Source organism: Erithacus rubecula (genome assembly GCF_903797595.1).
Source record: "Erithacus rubecula genome assembly, chromosome: 4".
NCBI lineage: Eukaryota > Metazoa > Chordata > Aves > Passeriformes > Muscicapidae > Erithacus > Erithacus rubecula.
This window is the reverse complement of record NC_136686.1, coordinates 44839082-44856581: the sequence shown is the minus strand read 5'-3', so window position 1 is coordinate 44856581 and position 17500 is coordinate 44839082. Positions and strand designations below refer to the sequence as shown.

Here is a 17500-nt window from a genome sequence, read left to right as displayed (position 1 = left end):
AAGCAGATTCACTGTACTTTCTTGAAACTACTGCATATGTTTCCAAGCATTAATCTAGTTTCACTTAATGTGAAATTTCTTGAGCAATTCAGAATATCTGAAAACAATTGTAGCTAATTGGAATGCCCTCAAATTACCTTAAAAATAGAAAAAAATTCTTATTGAATAATATTAAAAAAAAAAAGGTGAAAATGGCTTTTGTACATTTAAGTCATTTATTTAAAGTTGCCACTTCACCCTAAATAATTTTTCTGATTAGCTAAGTGACACCAAGCTGGTGTTTTCTGTCTTAATCCTCTTTCTTGGATTCTCTGCTTGTTTTCCTTTTTTAGATCAAGCTGCTAGGTAAACCACTTTCTGAGCAAAAGTTGCAGCTCACTTCATAAACCAGGCACTCTTCAAAGTTGTCATAAGCATATTACAGAAATACAGACTACTAGGCTGGGGTAGAGTACCTTATCAATATTTCATTTTGGTACAATATACTTGCATTAACTCTCTTAACACAGGTATCATATTGTTTCAAGTCAGAGAACCTGAAACGTTGCAACAAAGATTAGACTAAGAGCAAAGCCTTGAAAACTACAGCCATTAGTCCTGTCATCCCCTATAAAATTAATGGGTTGGAAAAATGGTCACTCTTTGGACTAAAAGTTGATATTTAATTGAAAGAAAATGTTTTTTAATTGTAATGGGGATTTTGCATTAGCGTGAACATGAAAAGGTACTAAAAAATCTAATGCAAGGTTATGTATTGATTTCTATCTTAACACTAGTGAAAAACGAAGGAAAATTTGTATTTGATAAACAAACTCTCCTATTCAGCATCATGACTTCCTATTTGTTTTAAGGGCACAGTAAATAGACTTGAATGAAAAGGAGAAATAACAAAGTATTCTAGGACAGCTTCTGCTGATGTACAGGACAAAAAGCCATGACACTGCTGTAAACCCTGATTGCTTGTGCACCAGAATTATCAAGATGTTATGTGTCACTTTCACATTTTCCAGGGTTATTTGGTTCAGGAAAGCAAGAGCATCTGTAAACCTGGCGCTACACTGCCTTAATCAAAATGGTTTTACTGATCATGGATTATAACAAGCGACCTGACATAATGGATGTGCAAAATCTGCCCAAAGAATTAGCATCACTATAGGCTAGATGGATGGACGCATTCAGGAAATGTAGTATTTCTTGAAAAGGAAAATGCTTCAGCTAAATGAGTTTAAATTCTTATTATTAATAATACTTAGAACACTACATTGAATTTGGGAGATTTCATTTTCCTTTTAATACAAACTTATGTAAATCAGGTTCTTTTAAATCCTATACGGTTTTTTTTTTAATAATAAGCCATTGTTTTGACAATCCACTTAATGCACTAATAAACAAAAATTTGTCAGGAGTGATACCTACATAGAATTTGCAAGTCAGTGTAAGTTACTTAATTTTAAACCGAAAGACAGAGAAAGCATTGCAAATACTTTATGAAAAGTATTGCTATAATTCTATTATAAAAGTTATTGTAATACTGAGCAGTTATGGTCTGCTGTTAAGGTGCTTCTGTTATATACCCATAGTTTGCCATTTGTAAACACATCTTTTTGATGTTTCTGCCAACATCCTGGCAACAAAGCAGTGCAATTTCAAATGAGCTAATTAACTTAATTGTTGATGAAGCATGAAACAGTTCATTCACCCTGTTAGCTGCACCATGACAACATAAGAGTCTCAGTCCCTGAAGTTACTCATCTATATAAGCCTATCTGTAGCTTTCCATTAAGATCTATTGCATGCCAAATGAGTATGGCTCTTCTAACAAAGACCAGTCCATAATGTACATAGGTAGCAAATCAGTGCTGCTGTTGGAAACTCAAATGAACATAGAAATACTAGGAATACTTTGAAATAAATAAAAAGGAAAATATTGCAGGAACTCATTGCAGTTTGAAGCTGCAGATGAAAAGGAAAAGCTGCATCACTTATTTCCTAAATGCTCTGATTTAGAAAATAGCTGGCTAAACCAAACACTGGAAAAGCAATGACATCACTTTTCAGTCCTGAAAACTGCAAACCCACCTGTACACTGTGGGGTTTTTTCTATGTATCTCGTGCACACGCAAGAATAAAAGCAAAAATAGATTAACATGTGAGAGTTAAATGGCCATGCTTGGGCCTTTGTACTTTTTTATTTATGTTATACACACTAATTCCCACTTCACACAAACTGTCAGAATTTAAAATGTGCTTTCTCATACTCCTACTATCCAATATAAAATCTAAAGCATCTCTTCAAATTTTCTGAGGCTCCATTTCAGTAAAGGATAATAAGAGGATTAAACACTGTGCTATTGAAAGGCCTGCAAAAGTGTTCGACATGAAAGAAAGGATAACAATTTGACCCTCTGCCGATAGCCTCGATTATCCAGTTGCTTGAAACACACACAAAAAAATCTCTGATATGGTTTACAGTAAAACTTTTTTTTGCCGTCTTTCCCTTGCCTTGAACAATTTTGTACCAATGAATAAAAATCCACCTACTTTAAAAATTGTCCAAAATCTTCACAAACGCTTTCACAGCCAGGCCATTTGCAAACTCCATGACCATAGAGAGTATGGGAGGCCCCAGTGTCCTCATGTGACGAGCTGTAGCAAAAGAATAAGGCATCAGATTCATCTCAAAAGCCATAATCGTTGGAGGCTGCTAGCGCCTGTCAGGTTACCATCAGTGACAAACAGGTCAAAACAGGTCAATTTAGCTCAGAGCAGTCAGAAAAATTTAATCGTTCTATTGAATAGTTCAACTGCCAAGGCTAGATGATGTTCCAATTAGAGAAGAAATAGAGCCAAAGATGACTGTTAATAAAGGATGAAAAAATAAGATGACTGTATAATACCATATGCTAATTATGCCATATGACCTTGGTGTAACATCTACCTATAAATAAAAAATACACTCAGAACTGATCAATTCTGAGTATAAATACTAAAGACTGACAGACATTCTGAATATTGTGAATGTTCAAAAAATATTTGAATTTTCTGCTCAATGTATATAAAAATTAAGTTGCTTCCATTAATAAATATTTTTGCTCCCAAACATTGCTTTCATGAACCATGTAGCTTCATAAAAATCCATAGCTGTAATCCATGCTTTTTTCTGGAACCCCTGAAATTGTTTCATCCATGATGAGTTATCAAAGAAATTCAGGGAATTATTCCATGGATGTGGGTGATATCCTGAAGCAAAGAACCATTCTGTGAGATATAACCACAAAAGTAGTACTTACTAAAAGCACTACTATAAAGGTGTTCAGATTTAAAATAATACAAAATAATGACACTTAAATCATGTCTCATAAGTATTAAAATAGTTAAATGGAAAATTTATTTGAAAATAAAATTAATTGCAATTTAGGTTATATAGATACAATTAAATTTCATCTTATATTGAGATCATCTATATCTCACTAAACTAATATATTTACTGGTGTTTCAGATACTACATACTCTTGTATTTAATCCATTACTTGAAATTAAGGAACAGCAAAAAATATCTGTCAGTGTGTCTGAAAAATGATTTTAACTTCATCCTTATAATGGAATTCCACTGTATTACACTAACAACATTGAAAATTTGTATGAAATATGTCGACTTTATTATTGTCATGCAGAAAAGACAGAAAATTTAGTGGTTCTTTTCACAAGAAACAACCAACATAAGAGCTGCTTTTATATACTCTTTTGAAGCACTTTTAACATAGAATCTTTGCACTGAATTATAGCCTTGACAACTCATATAGATGTACATTGTCAATGAAACCAGAAGAGTGATTCAAGAGTAAGGGCCTGACTGCCAGGTGTGTCAAACATGAATGAAGGTATGCACCTACAAAAGTGCCCACAAATGTGCATTTACACCCCTACACCAGCCCATTTGATGATAAGATTTCTAACTTTTATGCATAAGTTTATAAGTTATAAAAGCACATGCAGGTAATTTTGTTGTGTCTGCGCAGTTAGACATCATTACAGAAAATTATACCCTATTGATAAACAATTCTAAAAAATCAGATCTTCCATGATCTCTTAAGTAACCTCTATTAAGTGCTGTTTTTTAATTGGAAATCATGTGACTTAAGATTTTATACAACAGCTTCACATCAAATGATAAGCACAGTGGAAATCTCATCAGAATTACCTGTCTCGCCTTGCATTTAGAACTGAAGACTGTCCATTCACTATGGAATGATGAGTTATTGGTGGTGATGCTTTGGAAGTGGTGGAGGAGGTAGTAGAGGAGGAATTGTTAGTAGTGAGGTCTAGCCCTCCATGTTTAATGCCATTGTCTTCCATACTGTGAACTCCAGTCACTTCTTTCCATAACTGCTGAATCTCAGCAGGACTTAAGCCAGCTATAAAATGAAAGAGAGCCCCACTAATATAACAAAATAAAGAGTTTCATATAATGAGCTAAGTGTTATTAATGGATTAATGCCAACAATAAAGCTGATACTGTTTTACCAGCACAACCAACATGTAGTAAAACATAAATTCATAAACCATTAAATTCATAAACATAAAACAAAAAAAAGAGCTTAAACTTGCTCTCTATTCCTCTCACAGCCTAGAAACTTGTAGTTTCCAGGATTTATCCCAGGTCACAGAAAGCAATGTCTTGTTGAATGTATTCATACATATGTGTTAAGGTTGTTTGGCTCAAGTTTGCATGAAGTCATGGACACCTACAGTACAATATGCTTCTGCCTGAAGAAAAGACTACTAAACACAGACAAGACAAGGGCTGTGAGCATTCTCTTATCCTCCCACTGAACTTGCAGCTAAGATAGGAAACCAGATTTTGAAAGATGAAGAGTTCATCAGAAATATATACACCTTCTGTCACTTCCAGACATTGTAACTTTGACATATCACTTTTGAAGAATGCTAGATTAAATGCAGACAAGAATGTGAAGCCCAGAGATCTTGTGATTTCAAAGCCAGGTTCTTCAGCCTGACCTGGTTAGTTCCAGAGGTATCTTAAAGTCTCTCTTCTGTATTTCATTTCAACAACCAAAATTAGGTTATAACATATTGTTATAGTATCTTGATCTGATGGAATGCAAAATATTCAAAATGCTGATGCTGTTTGAATCAAAATATTGTGGGTGTTTTTTGTTTGTTTTGGTTTTTTTTTTTTTTTTTTTTTTTTTAAATTAAAGACCTCACTTTTCTGGTACTGAAAAGTACCAGAAAGCATCTGTTCATTCAAAATTTTCATTGTGTATTTCTTTTGGTTAATAAGATACAGTAGAAAGATGTAAAGACAGTTTTTTTACTGTTTGGCAAATATATTTATTAGATATTGTTTTATTTTGAGAACATATAAACTCAGACTACTAAAAAAGATTCAACAAAAAATTATGAAAAAGCATAGGAAGTTCCTTAATACTTCTCAGTAGCTATCTTACCATGAAGTATTCAAAGCTATTAAAAATAGATTAGTAGTTATTTACAGAAATATTAATTTCTGGAAGAAGTATGGAAATAAAGTGGGTGGAGATGTGATTTGTTTGGTTTTTTTTAATTAAGAATGCAGCTCATTTTTAGACTACTTCTTTGAGTCCTGCTTCTTTATCTCAGATACCAACATCCATTGGCAAACTCAGCTAAGGAAAAAGTGAAAAAGAGTTGATTGCAAGTCCTAAAACTGTAGTTTATACCATATTTGCATACCAAAACCCTAGGTTTTAAGGAAGCAAGCAAAGAAGCCAGGCTCTAATTTACTGCATTAGAGAGATGGGTAACAGGAGTGATGGTAATATAGGCTGTAATTGTTTAATGCAGGTAAGTAATTACTGCTGAGTTCATGAGGTATGTTCCAGCAACACTGCAAAAAACCCACTTTAGTGTTGTAAATAACAGTTACCTGCAAATGTAATCACAAATCAAAATGAAATAATGTATTCATTTAGGTGGCATGATAAACAAAGTACATTATTTACTTCAAACTCTTCCTCCCACTATTGAAAAAAAAAACTAACTCTCTACTAAAAAAAAAACAAACCCAAGAATAAAATCATCAGTTTAGGTAATCAGATTTCACATCTTCTAGTGAGAGGAATTTAATTAGAAATCATCAGACTTTGGGTTTGTGTGTGAGCTGAGTAAGGGCTGCCCCACAAGCTGAGGGAATGTGGGAGGGCTGGGAGCAGCTGCAGCAGTGGTCTCTCCCCTGGGAGGGATGTCCTGCCCATCTGGGCATCTGCTGGGCAGCCCCTTCCTCTGCAGATGCAGCTGTGCCTCCAGGCTGCCTACCTCACCTAGGGGGTTTTTAAAAGCAGAAAGAAATTTCTCTCTAGGCTCAGGCTGGTTAATTTTATCACTTCTTCAGAGGACCCTGAAAGGCTGCCTTTTAGGATAAAAGGATTACGGGCAGGCACTTAAAAAGTAAAAAGTTAATAAGAGGATTTGTAATTAATTGTAAATTATGGCAATTCTGTGGTTTCTGTGTCAAAAAAAGTCCGACTCTTTTTTTACTAGAGGTTTGTGAATAGGCTGACAGACATTTCAGTCTGGATGTAAAAGTAGGGTAAGTTTTAAAGTTTCATAGGTTGTGACAACCCTTAAAATACCCTCCTCACAATACATTAAAGGGGAAAGGATCAAAAAGAGGACCAAGAGTGGAATAAAAATTATGGACTGTAATAAAAAGGTCAAATACTGATTTCCTAAGAAACTTACAAACAAGAAGAATTTCGGGATTTTAATATTACTTTCAGACCTCTGTCAACCTCTATCTACTCTATTGTTATGTTTTCAATACATGTTTAATAAAAACAACAATTTTAAAAACCATCCATGCAACTATTTTTCCTTTTCCAACATGGACCGATCAAGACTTGGGGTTTTGGTGTTCTTTTGTTTGTTTATTTTGTTTTTGTTTTTTTTTTACTGCTTCTGCTGTGATTAAAGTTCTTTGCATTTAACTAACATCAACACAGCAGTACATGGAAGTAACTCAGAGAAAATCTTTACTTTTGGATACAGCATAGTGAAGACCTGGTCACAAAATAGATGTTAAAACACCTATTACATTTTATTTGTGATAACTGACCATCAAGAAAAATAGGAAACATTCCTGTTCTTTAAAGGCAGAAACTACACTTGAAGAAAATACTGTTTATATATGCAAACATCACAGCTGCACTTGTAAGATACATCTTTTCACACTATCAAATATAAACCCTTTTGCCAATAATAATTTGTGGTTTATGAGACTCTTTATGGCCAATAACTTATAAACATAAATCCCCTGTGCTATTTTCTAGTCATCTATGTAACTGAGCAAACTTGATGGATGCATATAAAATACTTGAGCTACACATGTAAATCGTTCTGCATAACTATCTTATATCTCTCACAGCACAGTAGAAGCAGAAAACCGTATTTTTACCACATCTAGTGTCTAGTACCTAAATTCAATTCTGAAGGCTTAATTTAAGAAGGAATGTAATTCATTATTATGAAAAAAATCAAGAGAGCAAAAAAGTTATTCAAAAATAACATTCCATATATATATTAACTACAAAATTTTGTATTTTTTTACTTTTTTATTATCAATCTTTTTTGTCATGAGTTCAGTTGGACTTAATTCTTTGAGTAAAAGAAATACCTTAAAAAGAACTGCTTACTATTAAGAACTATTAAAAAGGTTTTTTTTCTCTGTTTTTATCCTAGAGGTAGATGAATGAGTGTTGCATTAAAATAATGAATATCAATGCAATTGGGTAGGAGTGCTGAGGGAAATCTATGGGGATAGCTTAATGTGAGAGAAAACCTGAGGAATTCTTCTAGCAACAGATGGCACAAGAGGAGAATGCAAAAGGTAAAGCAGTTTGGAGGGCAGCTGTGTGTCATGCTTTTTTTGATTCTGGTCCAAGCCAATTGTACAAAAAGAAACCAGCATTACAAGTCTCTCATCTCCAGATTTATGAATCAACTTGTCTCCCCACGTCTATTCTATTTGGTGTAGCATGACTTGTATTCGTTGTACTTTTACAATTTTAGATATGCTGTGTCATATCTTCTTTTTTTAAAACAATGCAATTAATAAATTTATTTGTAATCTCTGATTTTCTGGTTGGTTTTGGTTTATTTTCTTTGTTTCTTTTGGTTTGGGGTTCTGGGGATTTTAGATCATTGTCTATGCACTGTATACTCTGCTTTTGCTCATCTGATTTCTGAGGCTTCGATTTCATAATAGTTAACTAGTGAAGAAACAAGTTACATTCATAAAGGCCAATTAAAACCAATGTTACCTATCATGAACATAGTCTAAATAATGCTCATTTCAGGACTGAGGTATCAGAGATCAGATTATTGTATAACTTTTATGACAGACACTTAGCTCAACTCTTCATGGTAAAACAAATAGAAACACACACCTCACAGGTTATAGACAGAGTCCCCTAGATGGGAAGACTTTGGCCTTATCTTAAAATGTAAGCACCATTTATCTCCACGTTAATTTACGTTTCAAAAGTGTGTGCCTTATTTTCTTTCAAGTAGTAGAGTTTGAGCTCATTTTCATCATTGAGAAATCCTGATCAAAGTGACAAAAGGAATTTTTCTTTTTTTCCAAAAAGCCTTTACGGATATTTGTCAGTCACAGTTCATTACCATTGGAATCACCACCTTCAAAATTTGTTATTCTATTTAACCTATTTAATACAAAGGAATAGAAAAGAAAATAAATCCTAAGGCTTGTTCCTAAATTCACTTGTCATAAATTGAAGATTCAAAGTGCTTTTCAATGCCAAACACTTTATTTTCTTAGAAAAAAAAAGAAAGAAAGTGAGCTTTTGAATGGCTTTAATATCACTATCAGATGTATTTTATACCTGTTTGTTTATATTAAATGAAATAACATTCTACTAAATCTGATTTCAGTTATTCCTCAGAGAAAAGCAATGATGCTTGAATTGTGCTGCTATTAGAAATTGTTTTCAGCACATAAGCTCAATAAATATGCACCTTCCATCTAGGAAAAAGCTCTAAAAAGCTGCCTTTTTTTTTTTTTTTTTTCTTCCAAAAGAGCGTGCTGTAAAATTTATCAGCATTCAGAAACTTTGGTAATATGAATAATAAAGTTTCAATTTCAAAGTATGCTTAAGTATCATAATGGGAAACTTCTGAAGTTCAGATGCAAATGAAATGGTTAAAAAGTTGAGAATTTAGAAATGTCTCCAGTCATATATTACTGTGAAATACCTTGTGGCAGAGACTGGACAGGAAGAGCAGATTGGCCAGGTGGGATGGAAATGAGTCCCTGACGCTGAAGGTTCAGCAGGTGTTGCTGCTGCTGAAGTTGTTGCATCTGGAGGAGCTGCTGCTGGAAGACAAGCTGCTGGGCTGCCAACTGCTGCTGTTGCTGCTGCTGCTGCTGCTACAAAGAGAATGGGGGCAAAAAAAAAAAAAGAAAAAGCAAATGCAGCAAAAAGTAAAATAGGCAGTAAAGGCTAGAAAGCCAAAACCATAAAATCAACTTCTTTCTTTTCAATCTCAGTTATTAAATAATAATGCTATTTGTAGAATACTCAGGCAGTGAAAGTGTTTGAAATTTTCTATTATATTCATTTAAGCTATTAGGTTTTAGGGAAATTGGCAAGATACATTTAATGACACACTAAAGAAAAGGGTCAAGAAAAAGTATATAACAGCTGTTTCAAATAAAAAAAAAAGCTCAGCTCATGGCAGATGATAACAAATTTATCTATGCTAAATGCATAACTTTTTACAGCAGCCTGTGATTTGAAGGCACTCTTGTTTTTCCAATTGACTAAGTTTGGTCTGCAGTGGCCCATGAACATGGTCTCCAGTGATCTATTAGTAAACTGGGATGTAGCCTTCCTTTCACTGGCCTGTTAGCTCACTCTCTTTTCATGCTGGAATATATTACAAGGAGTATGGCATTCAAGGCAACGAAATGCCCTATTATGGAGCAAAACTACAGGTTCCAACTTTGTGAGGCATTTCAAGACAAACTTGAGTCTACAAAGACTCAGGAGGGTATGAGAAGGCAGTCACACTTCAGAAAAAGACAGGCTGCCGTGGAAGACCTTTCCTTTCTAGTTTGGGGAAAAGAGAAACTTCTGATGCGCTCACTGGAAAACAGACTGCATAATGGAGCAAGTCATGTGGATTGCCCAGAGCCTCCGGAGAAATAAGGGAGCAATTTCTATTCTGTAGTTGATGGCTGTCTGAAATTCTATTCACAAATCCAAACAGAAACAAAGCCTCAGGAGGTCACAACTGCTTCTTCGACGTTTGCATAATGGGCAGCTTGAAGACAACGTCTAGGATACCTGCTGATCAATTTAACTACTTCACCATGTTTTGTTTGTATTCTGTTTATATTTGATGCAGTTTGCTGACAAGTGCAAGCTAGGCCTGAGAAACCCACTTGTCAGGTTGATTTATGAGCACATCAAACTGTAACTTTCTACTCGCCACTTCAAACCTACAGTAGCAGTTCATTAATCAGGGGCCTATGACTTTGAAATCTGTGCTCAATCGCTCTTTTTCAGCCATGGACTAAATTTGCATGCTCTCTGAGCTGTGCCACTGAGCAAAGTAAGGCTCCTTCCCCAAAATAGATTGCCTGTGAATACAAGATAATCAGTATAGAGTCCACCACACAGTTTGTTCTTTGCACACTCAGATTCATTAGCGAACATTAGACGACAGCAGGACTAGACTGCTCAAATCCTGTGTCTCAGAAAGGGGAGCAGGAGAATTATACCAGCACTGCTATTAAGCCCAGTAAAAATATAAGAACAAATCTTTGATAGATGCATCCTTGCTATAGGAAAAGATCTAAACTGGTCTTGTCTTTTCCAAGCTTCTGACAGCTCAGACTAGTGTGCATCAGCAAGGGTCTTAGCTCCTACCTCTTTTGCTTGCTTTCCTGGATGCTGTTGCTGCTGTTGTTGCTGCTGCTGCTGCTGCTGCTGTTGTTGCTGCTGCTGCTGCTGTTGTTGTTGTTGTTGCTGCTGTTGTTGCTGTTGCTGCTGCTGTTGCTGCTGCTGCTGCAAAAGCTGAAGATGTAACTGCTCTTGCTGTTTCTTGTAAAACTCTTGTAGTTGTTGCTGAATAAACCATTTTGACTTTAATAAATAAAGGCAAAAGTTTCAAGTATTATAAATCTCCTAAACTCTTCTAGATTGGCATATGGTAGCGTAGCCATTAAGTATCACCTCATAACAAAAAATGTGATTTGAAGAGGCAGATCTACATACATTTTTTTCCAAGGCGGTTCTGAAATTTTCCAATGCAGATTCCAAAATATCCTAAACAGAAGGGTATAGAAAATCTGTATTCTAAAGGGAATTCAAGAGCCAAATTATCTCCTCAAATAACTATACCTAAGTTCCTTACACGTCCTATATAACAAATCAGAAGCTGCACTCATCCACTTGCAAGAAACCTACAAGTCACTAAGGCCAAACAAAACTGTCTGCTTCTGAGGGGAAAAAAGTAATTAATCTGTCAATCTGCTTAGCAGGATGCTGGATTCACAACTGAAGGTGAATTGCCTGTAACGATCATGGTACTGGATATTAAAATGTTTAAACATACAGTTCAGTGATTGAGCTATGACTATGACAAACAGACACCTCATTTTCTCTATGGCAATTAAGCATGCACCCAAAAATCCACTTTGTGTTACACCAAGGCACTGATCACTGACACTATCATTATTGTATGAATAATAGGTTCACCTATTTTTCAATTAGCTGGCAGATTTTGTGTTAAGGAAACAGCAAACTCTTCCTCCTTTTTAGCCTTTTCTTGGGACAAATTTTTAGTACGTAAAAAAACAAAATAAAAATCCTTTTCCCTTGATAAAACAAGCATTTAAGTTCAAATTTCATAACCGCATACCGTTTATGTGACTAAAGGGAGCACTAGAGTGTTATGAATTTTAAAGCAACAATTATATGCAACTCTATTTGCACTTCCTTTGGCAGGTCTACAATTAAAATGTGCCTAAGCGCTTGAAAATTTAAACATCAATTTGTTTGGTATTTGTAATGCATCTGCCACTGCTGCTGTTTCTGGTTTTAATATAATATTGAATGTTTCAAAGTGAGATTTCACACTTCTGCATTAAAAAAAAATATAAAAATTTGGACACTGAGAAGTATCATGTTTATTTTCATTCTTTTTGGTGTAATGAGCAATGAAATATTACAAAGCAACACCATAAAATCTGGCTGACATTTGTGTGAATGCCCTGTGCTAACAGTCCAAAGCAGGTAACACACATTACCTGCTGCAACATAACTGCCTGCTGCTGCTGGAGAAGTGCTTGAAGCTGCTGCGGTGACAACACTTGCTGCTGGAGAATCTGCTGCATTTGCTGAGGGGTGATCACCTGGGGAGTCATCATGGCCACTGACACAGGCACCTGCACAGGGAAAGAAAGATATCATCATCAGACACATTTTACTTTGCCTGCACTACAGCAATACATCTTTTTTATTTTGTACCAAAGATGGACCATAATTTTTTACATAGTATTTATCACTGTAAAGTTCCAGTTTCAGTCAGAATCTGTTATTTTAAGGCCACAGTACTGTGGCACTCTATTTCCAGAGGCATCAGTTTCAATCAGACTCAAGCTTTATGTTTCACATATCTTATGTACCCCTGCAAGAAATTTAAGCATTGGCTAGTATAAATGTGTATTTAAAAATAAATGATCACATGGCAGGGCTCTCAACACTTCATAATCAATCATCTTATCAAGTGTCATAATGTTACGAATAGAAAAATCTATTGAGACTGTTTCAAAGGATATGATTAAGGCAGACAGCAAAATACTTATCTTTAAGCAGTAAATGTTTTCCACAATAAAGACACTTAGCCTAAAAAAATTTTGCATAATACATCACTTAAGTAGAAGAAAAACTTTCTTGCTCAGCTAGTCTTTTAAGAAGGTCTGATTTATACAGGAATAAAACATCATGGATGTATCAGAGTACACAGCAAGGACTCCCACCTCAGTCACCTGGTCTCTGCAGAGAGAATCGTGTTCTCAGCACTCCTCACTGAAAAGTGAAAGTTGGGGAACCTTGGCATTAGATTATTAGTTTTTCCACTAAACTCTAAGAATGCATTTTTGTGTAGGTGCTGTTTTGGACACAGCTTTATTTTCCACTTGTTATAGAGAGAGATCAAGCGTTGGCAAATGCATAAACACCCACATCCACACATGTTCCCAGGAATATATGCGTGAGTTGGAAGGAGACAGCAAACACGTTCCATTGTGTAGGTAGGAGAGAAAAGTCCTGTGAAAGAACCTGGGGTATTTGTGGAGTGCTGTGGCAGGCACACAATGAGAGGCCATTGCTGCAGCTGCCCAGGACACGGTCAAACAGCTGTCAGCAAGCCAGGCTTTCCACCCATGAAAAAGCAGCCACTCGCTTGTCTAGCAAAATTCAAATGTTTTTTCTGCATATAATAGCAAGCTGGCATATAAATACTGCTTTGTGAGATGTTGTGGGACATTCCAGTCTTCTGTAAATCAGCAAAAATAATATTATTATTCATAAATTAAATCATGAGCTAATTTTAGGAGGAAAAACTCTTCTAATGTTTCTATTACTTGAATCTATCCCGAAAGACTTTGTACAAATGAAACAGAGGAAAAAAGAAACACAAGTCCACTGAAATTTACTATTAGAAGAAATTACCTCATATAATATTACACAGAATACCACTTCATCACAGCATAAACTATAGTCTTAAAACACTAACTAATTAAGAGTCTGAAAGTAAACCTACTTTTGCTAAAAAAGTCTGATACTCTTTTGGAAAACATGAAATGAATTTTAAGAATAAAAATTCTGAAGGCTTTACTTTAAAATACAAACGGAAAAGACAAAACAGATTTCCACTCATAGACTTGTGGGGAGGAATTTAAGCTCATGTATCCCTGTATTCCTTCCATTATCACCTGAATTAAGAAGTCTTGTGCAAATTATATCTGATTTAGTTTAGGGATTTATTTTAACATGGAACTAAGCCCACACTGTGAATGTGCCTGCCTCTCTCCATGGAGTGCAGACTCACTTTGAGTAGCCATCTAAATTTCAGATGATTAATTTTGGTTGTTACGCTTTGTAACATCTAGTTTTGTAGCACTGGAAACACCACATACCTATACAATATTTTTTTATTTTAAATTTAGCCAGTACTAAAAGACAAGTCAAACAGGTTTCCACAACTTTTGGATGCACGAGCAAAGAATAAAATTCACTGACTAGAGTCACTATTCAATTCCCTCTGAAGTCACCAAGACTGTCCTCTGTTTACTTGAGATCTGAATTTGTCTTGAAACAATTTTATCTCAGTGATGCTATTCAACTACCACAGGTCACACAGATATGAGAAGGCAGAGAGGAAGATGGACGCTTTTACAATTAAACTATTACTTTTAACTTTTAAACCTGGCAAGAACTTTCCTAATACTTACATGCTTACTATTATAGTATGTACCAAAATAGGAATATTTTATTTGAACTGTCTGAAAATCTACATAACTCTGTAACTGGCACTGATTTGTTCATACTCTGAGCTAAAGACTCCAGCCTGCAAGGCATTTAGCAAGACTCATGGTACCACAAGAGTCCTCTGTTCCTCAGTCTGAAATACAGATTCCCCTCCACCAGATGTATTTTTTATAGCTTTTGTATTATCTGCTCTGAATCTCCCTAACTGTGTACATGCTCTTATCCATGGAGACACACCTGCTTTGCAATGCATTCTAACAGCTCTTCTGACAAAATTTGATTTTCCTGTGATTTTCAACAGATCAACTGTATAAGCTAGAGAACTAACATACCTGTTTTTCAGGATGATAGACAGAAGCATGACAAAAACTAGTAGTCAAGATCAGTAGTAAAATAGATCTTTGTAGATAAGATTGCCTTTATAATAATTTTATGTAATGATACATATGTGTGTATCACACCTGATGCATATATTCTTTCCCACAGATAAAGGACTAGGCATTTGAAAACTGCTTGAAATTTACATTAGCAGAAGACATTAAGCAAAGAGATTTCTCCAATTGCCATTAGGTAATATAAATTGGTACATTTCACAGCCTTCATTGATACACCAGACTGTGCTTTATTTCTTACTGGCATGGTGCTACTGTGCTAGCTGGGTTGGAAGAATATCTGAAACCTGCTATTTTATGGCCAATTATATGCATTAGGTATATTTCTTTGATTTAATGTCTGTGTTTTCCAAGATTTTCAATCTGGTTTTACAAAAAACGTAGCAGAGAGGCAATCTCTGACTCTTTTTTCATAGAAATCTCTAGAATCAGTTCAGGTAGTGATGCAGTGAAGAGGTAGGATTGCTCCTTTGAGCGGACCATGAACTCACCAAAATTCTTGGTTAAATCTCTCATGAAAAACTGAAGTGACAAAGTGAAACATGATTTGTAAATGCAACCAATTTGTTGCATGGCATCCTCAAAGACATTGAACTCCTAGCCCTGCCATGAAGATGCCTGGGAATGCAATCCTACAAAACACAATGGGTGGGACAACCCCTACAGAACACATAAATTCATTGGCCCCATGACAGACCCAGATGGAGGGTCCATCATATTTTGAAGTTTCTCATATTTTTGTTGCAGGCCCCATCTTTTTGATTAGCTTAAAAATTGTGGTAAATAATATTCCAAACAATCTTTAACACATCTAAATGGTATTTCAGACAAGAACAACTGTAAATTGCTTTATTACTGAGTGTGAATGTACAAATTAAAGAAAAGCTATGACTCAGAATGAAAACATTGATATTGGAAATTAGATAGATGAACATGAATACAAAAATGAAAACAGAACTTCTTTGAAGAATAAAAAAAATCTGGGTTTATCCCAGATCAATTTAATAAAGAAACAGTGGAGACTAAGGCTGTACATTTAACACTACTTTTTGTTATGCCCTAAAAATTCAGCTTTAGCTGTAAAGAAATTTGCCAGGTAAACACTCATCTATTGTTCTATGAACTAATCAATAATAGGAATCAGAAAAATGTATATTTTTACGTGCTGTCTGTAAAAATCATATTCCTAATGGCCAAATGGATATGTAGCCTGTACCTCCAATAAGCTTTTGCATTGTTAAGAAGCCTTGAAAGACTGCACACATATTTTCAAGAAATTTTGACCAATCTTACCAAGTACAACCAGTAAAGACACACTATTTTTATTCCAAGTGATTTTTATTTTGAAAGTCAGGTACTGAGAATGAAAATTACAACAAATCCTTCCCTTAGCTTCCAGTGATTTTTGAGGAGAGTCACAACGTCACATGTATTAGTCATATTCAGAGCTGGTTTTTAGGTAGGAATTATTTCTTTGTTACTGACAGAGGAAACAAGTCACCACCTTTAAGTAATTAATCCAAAATCACATCATATTTTAAGTGACAGATCTGAGAATGGAACTGTTCCATAAGACAAGTCTCTGTGGCTTATTGAAAGATGTGTAATTAAACGTTTAATGGAGAATCTTTCTGTAGGATCCTCCTTTCAAAAATAAATGTAGGTGTGAAACCACACATAGGACAGGATTGGGCTTTCCAGCAGGAAAGAATTATTTTAAAAGATGAAACTACTGCATTCCTTCTCTTCCTACATGTAGAGTGTCTACCATAATAATAACCTTTTGAATCTTCCTGGTTCTATGACATTAAAAAGAACTGAGAATTTGTATTTGCATTTGCAATGAGCATTTCTAAGCTGTTCATAACTAGAGAACAAGAATACATAATGATGCCTGTACTCTGACAATTCATACTGACCAATTTTATGCAGTTTAGATAAGGTTACAGGCTTCTGAAAAAATAAATCTCAATAAAAATTACTTAAGTTTATCAACAGAGAAACCCTAGGAGGTATGCAACAGGAAAAAAAGGTAATAAAGATATAACCATTGTGTTCAGGACTCCTGTTTGCCCTGTTTACAGCAGAACTTAATTTATTATTACTAATTTATCTACATTTTAATCAATTTAATATACTAGAGTGTGATTTGTTTTGTAATCTTAGTTTATGGAACTTTATCTTTACAGCTTTTTTTGTTATCAGACACTTCTCCAATTACATGTAAACATTTTAGGAAAGATTAAAATAATTTCTATTTACAGTTAGTGGAAAACAAGCTGTCTGTACTCCTGCTTTAGTAGAGATTATAGGTGATATATAATATGCTACACCATATGTTTAAAGGCCAATAATGCAACTTCTAATCTCACTCTGGCTAATCAAGCTGCTCAGATTATTTTACATACATCTTTGGTTTAGGCCTTGACATGCCCTTGTTTTTCTTTCTTCTCAAAGCTAAAGTTCCCCTCTTTGATTAGCTGAAACATTTGCATGGTCACTACACATTTTTCATTTTATAAATCATTA

The 17500-nt window shown here is 34.9% G+C and overlaps 1 protein-coding gene across 14 annotated transcripts in view; it reads right to left on the bottom strand.

Annotated features, from left to right (window-relative positions):
• FOXP2 (forkhead box P2) overlaps window positions 1–17500 on the bottom strand; it is a 394702-nt gene that overhangs the window by 49598 nt on the left and 327604 nt on the right. For 4 of the 14 annotated variants that reach the window (XM_079304712.1, XM_079304717.1, XM_079304718.1 and 1 more), the window contains 5 exons: window positions 12335–12472; window positions 10953–11150; window positions 9274–9448; window positions 4202–4415; window positions 2542–2646 (listed from right to left, as the gene is read on the bottom strand). In XM_079304712.1, the coding sequence (XP_079160838.1) occupies window positions 2542–2646; window positions 4202–4415; window positions 9274–9448; window positions 10953–11150; window positions 12335–12472 (830 nt within the window). Of the gene's footprint in view, window positions 1–2541; window positions 2647–4201; window positions 4416–9273; window positions 9449–10952; window positions 11169–11300; window positions 11352–12334; window positions 12473–17500 lie in introns of all 14 variants that reach the window. The other 10 variants (XM_079304705.1, XM_079304711.1, XM_079304709.1 and 7 more) reach the window with 7 other exon arrangements.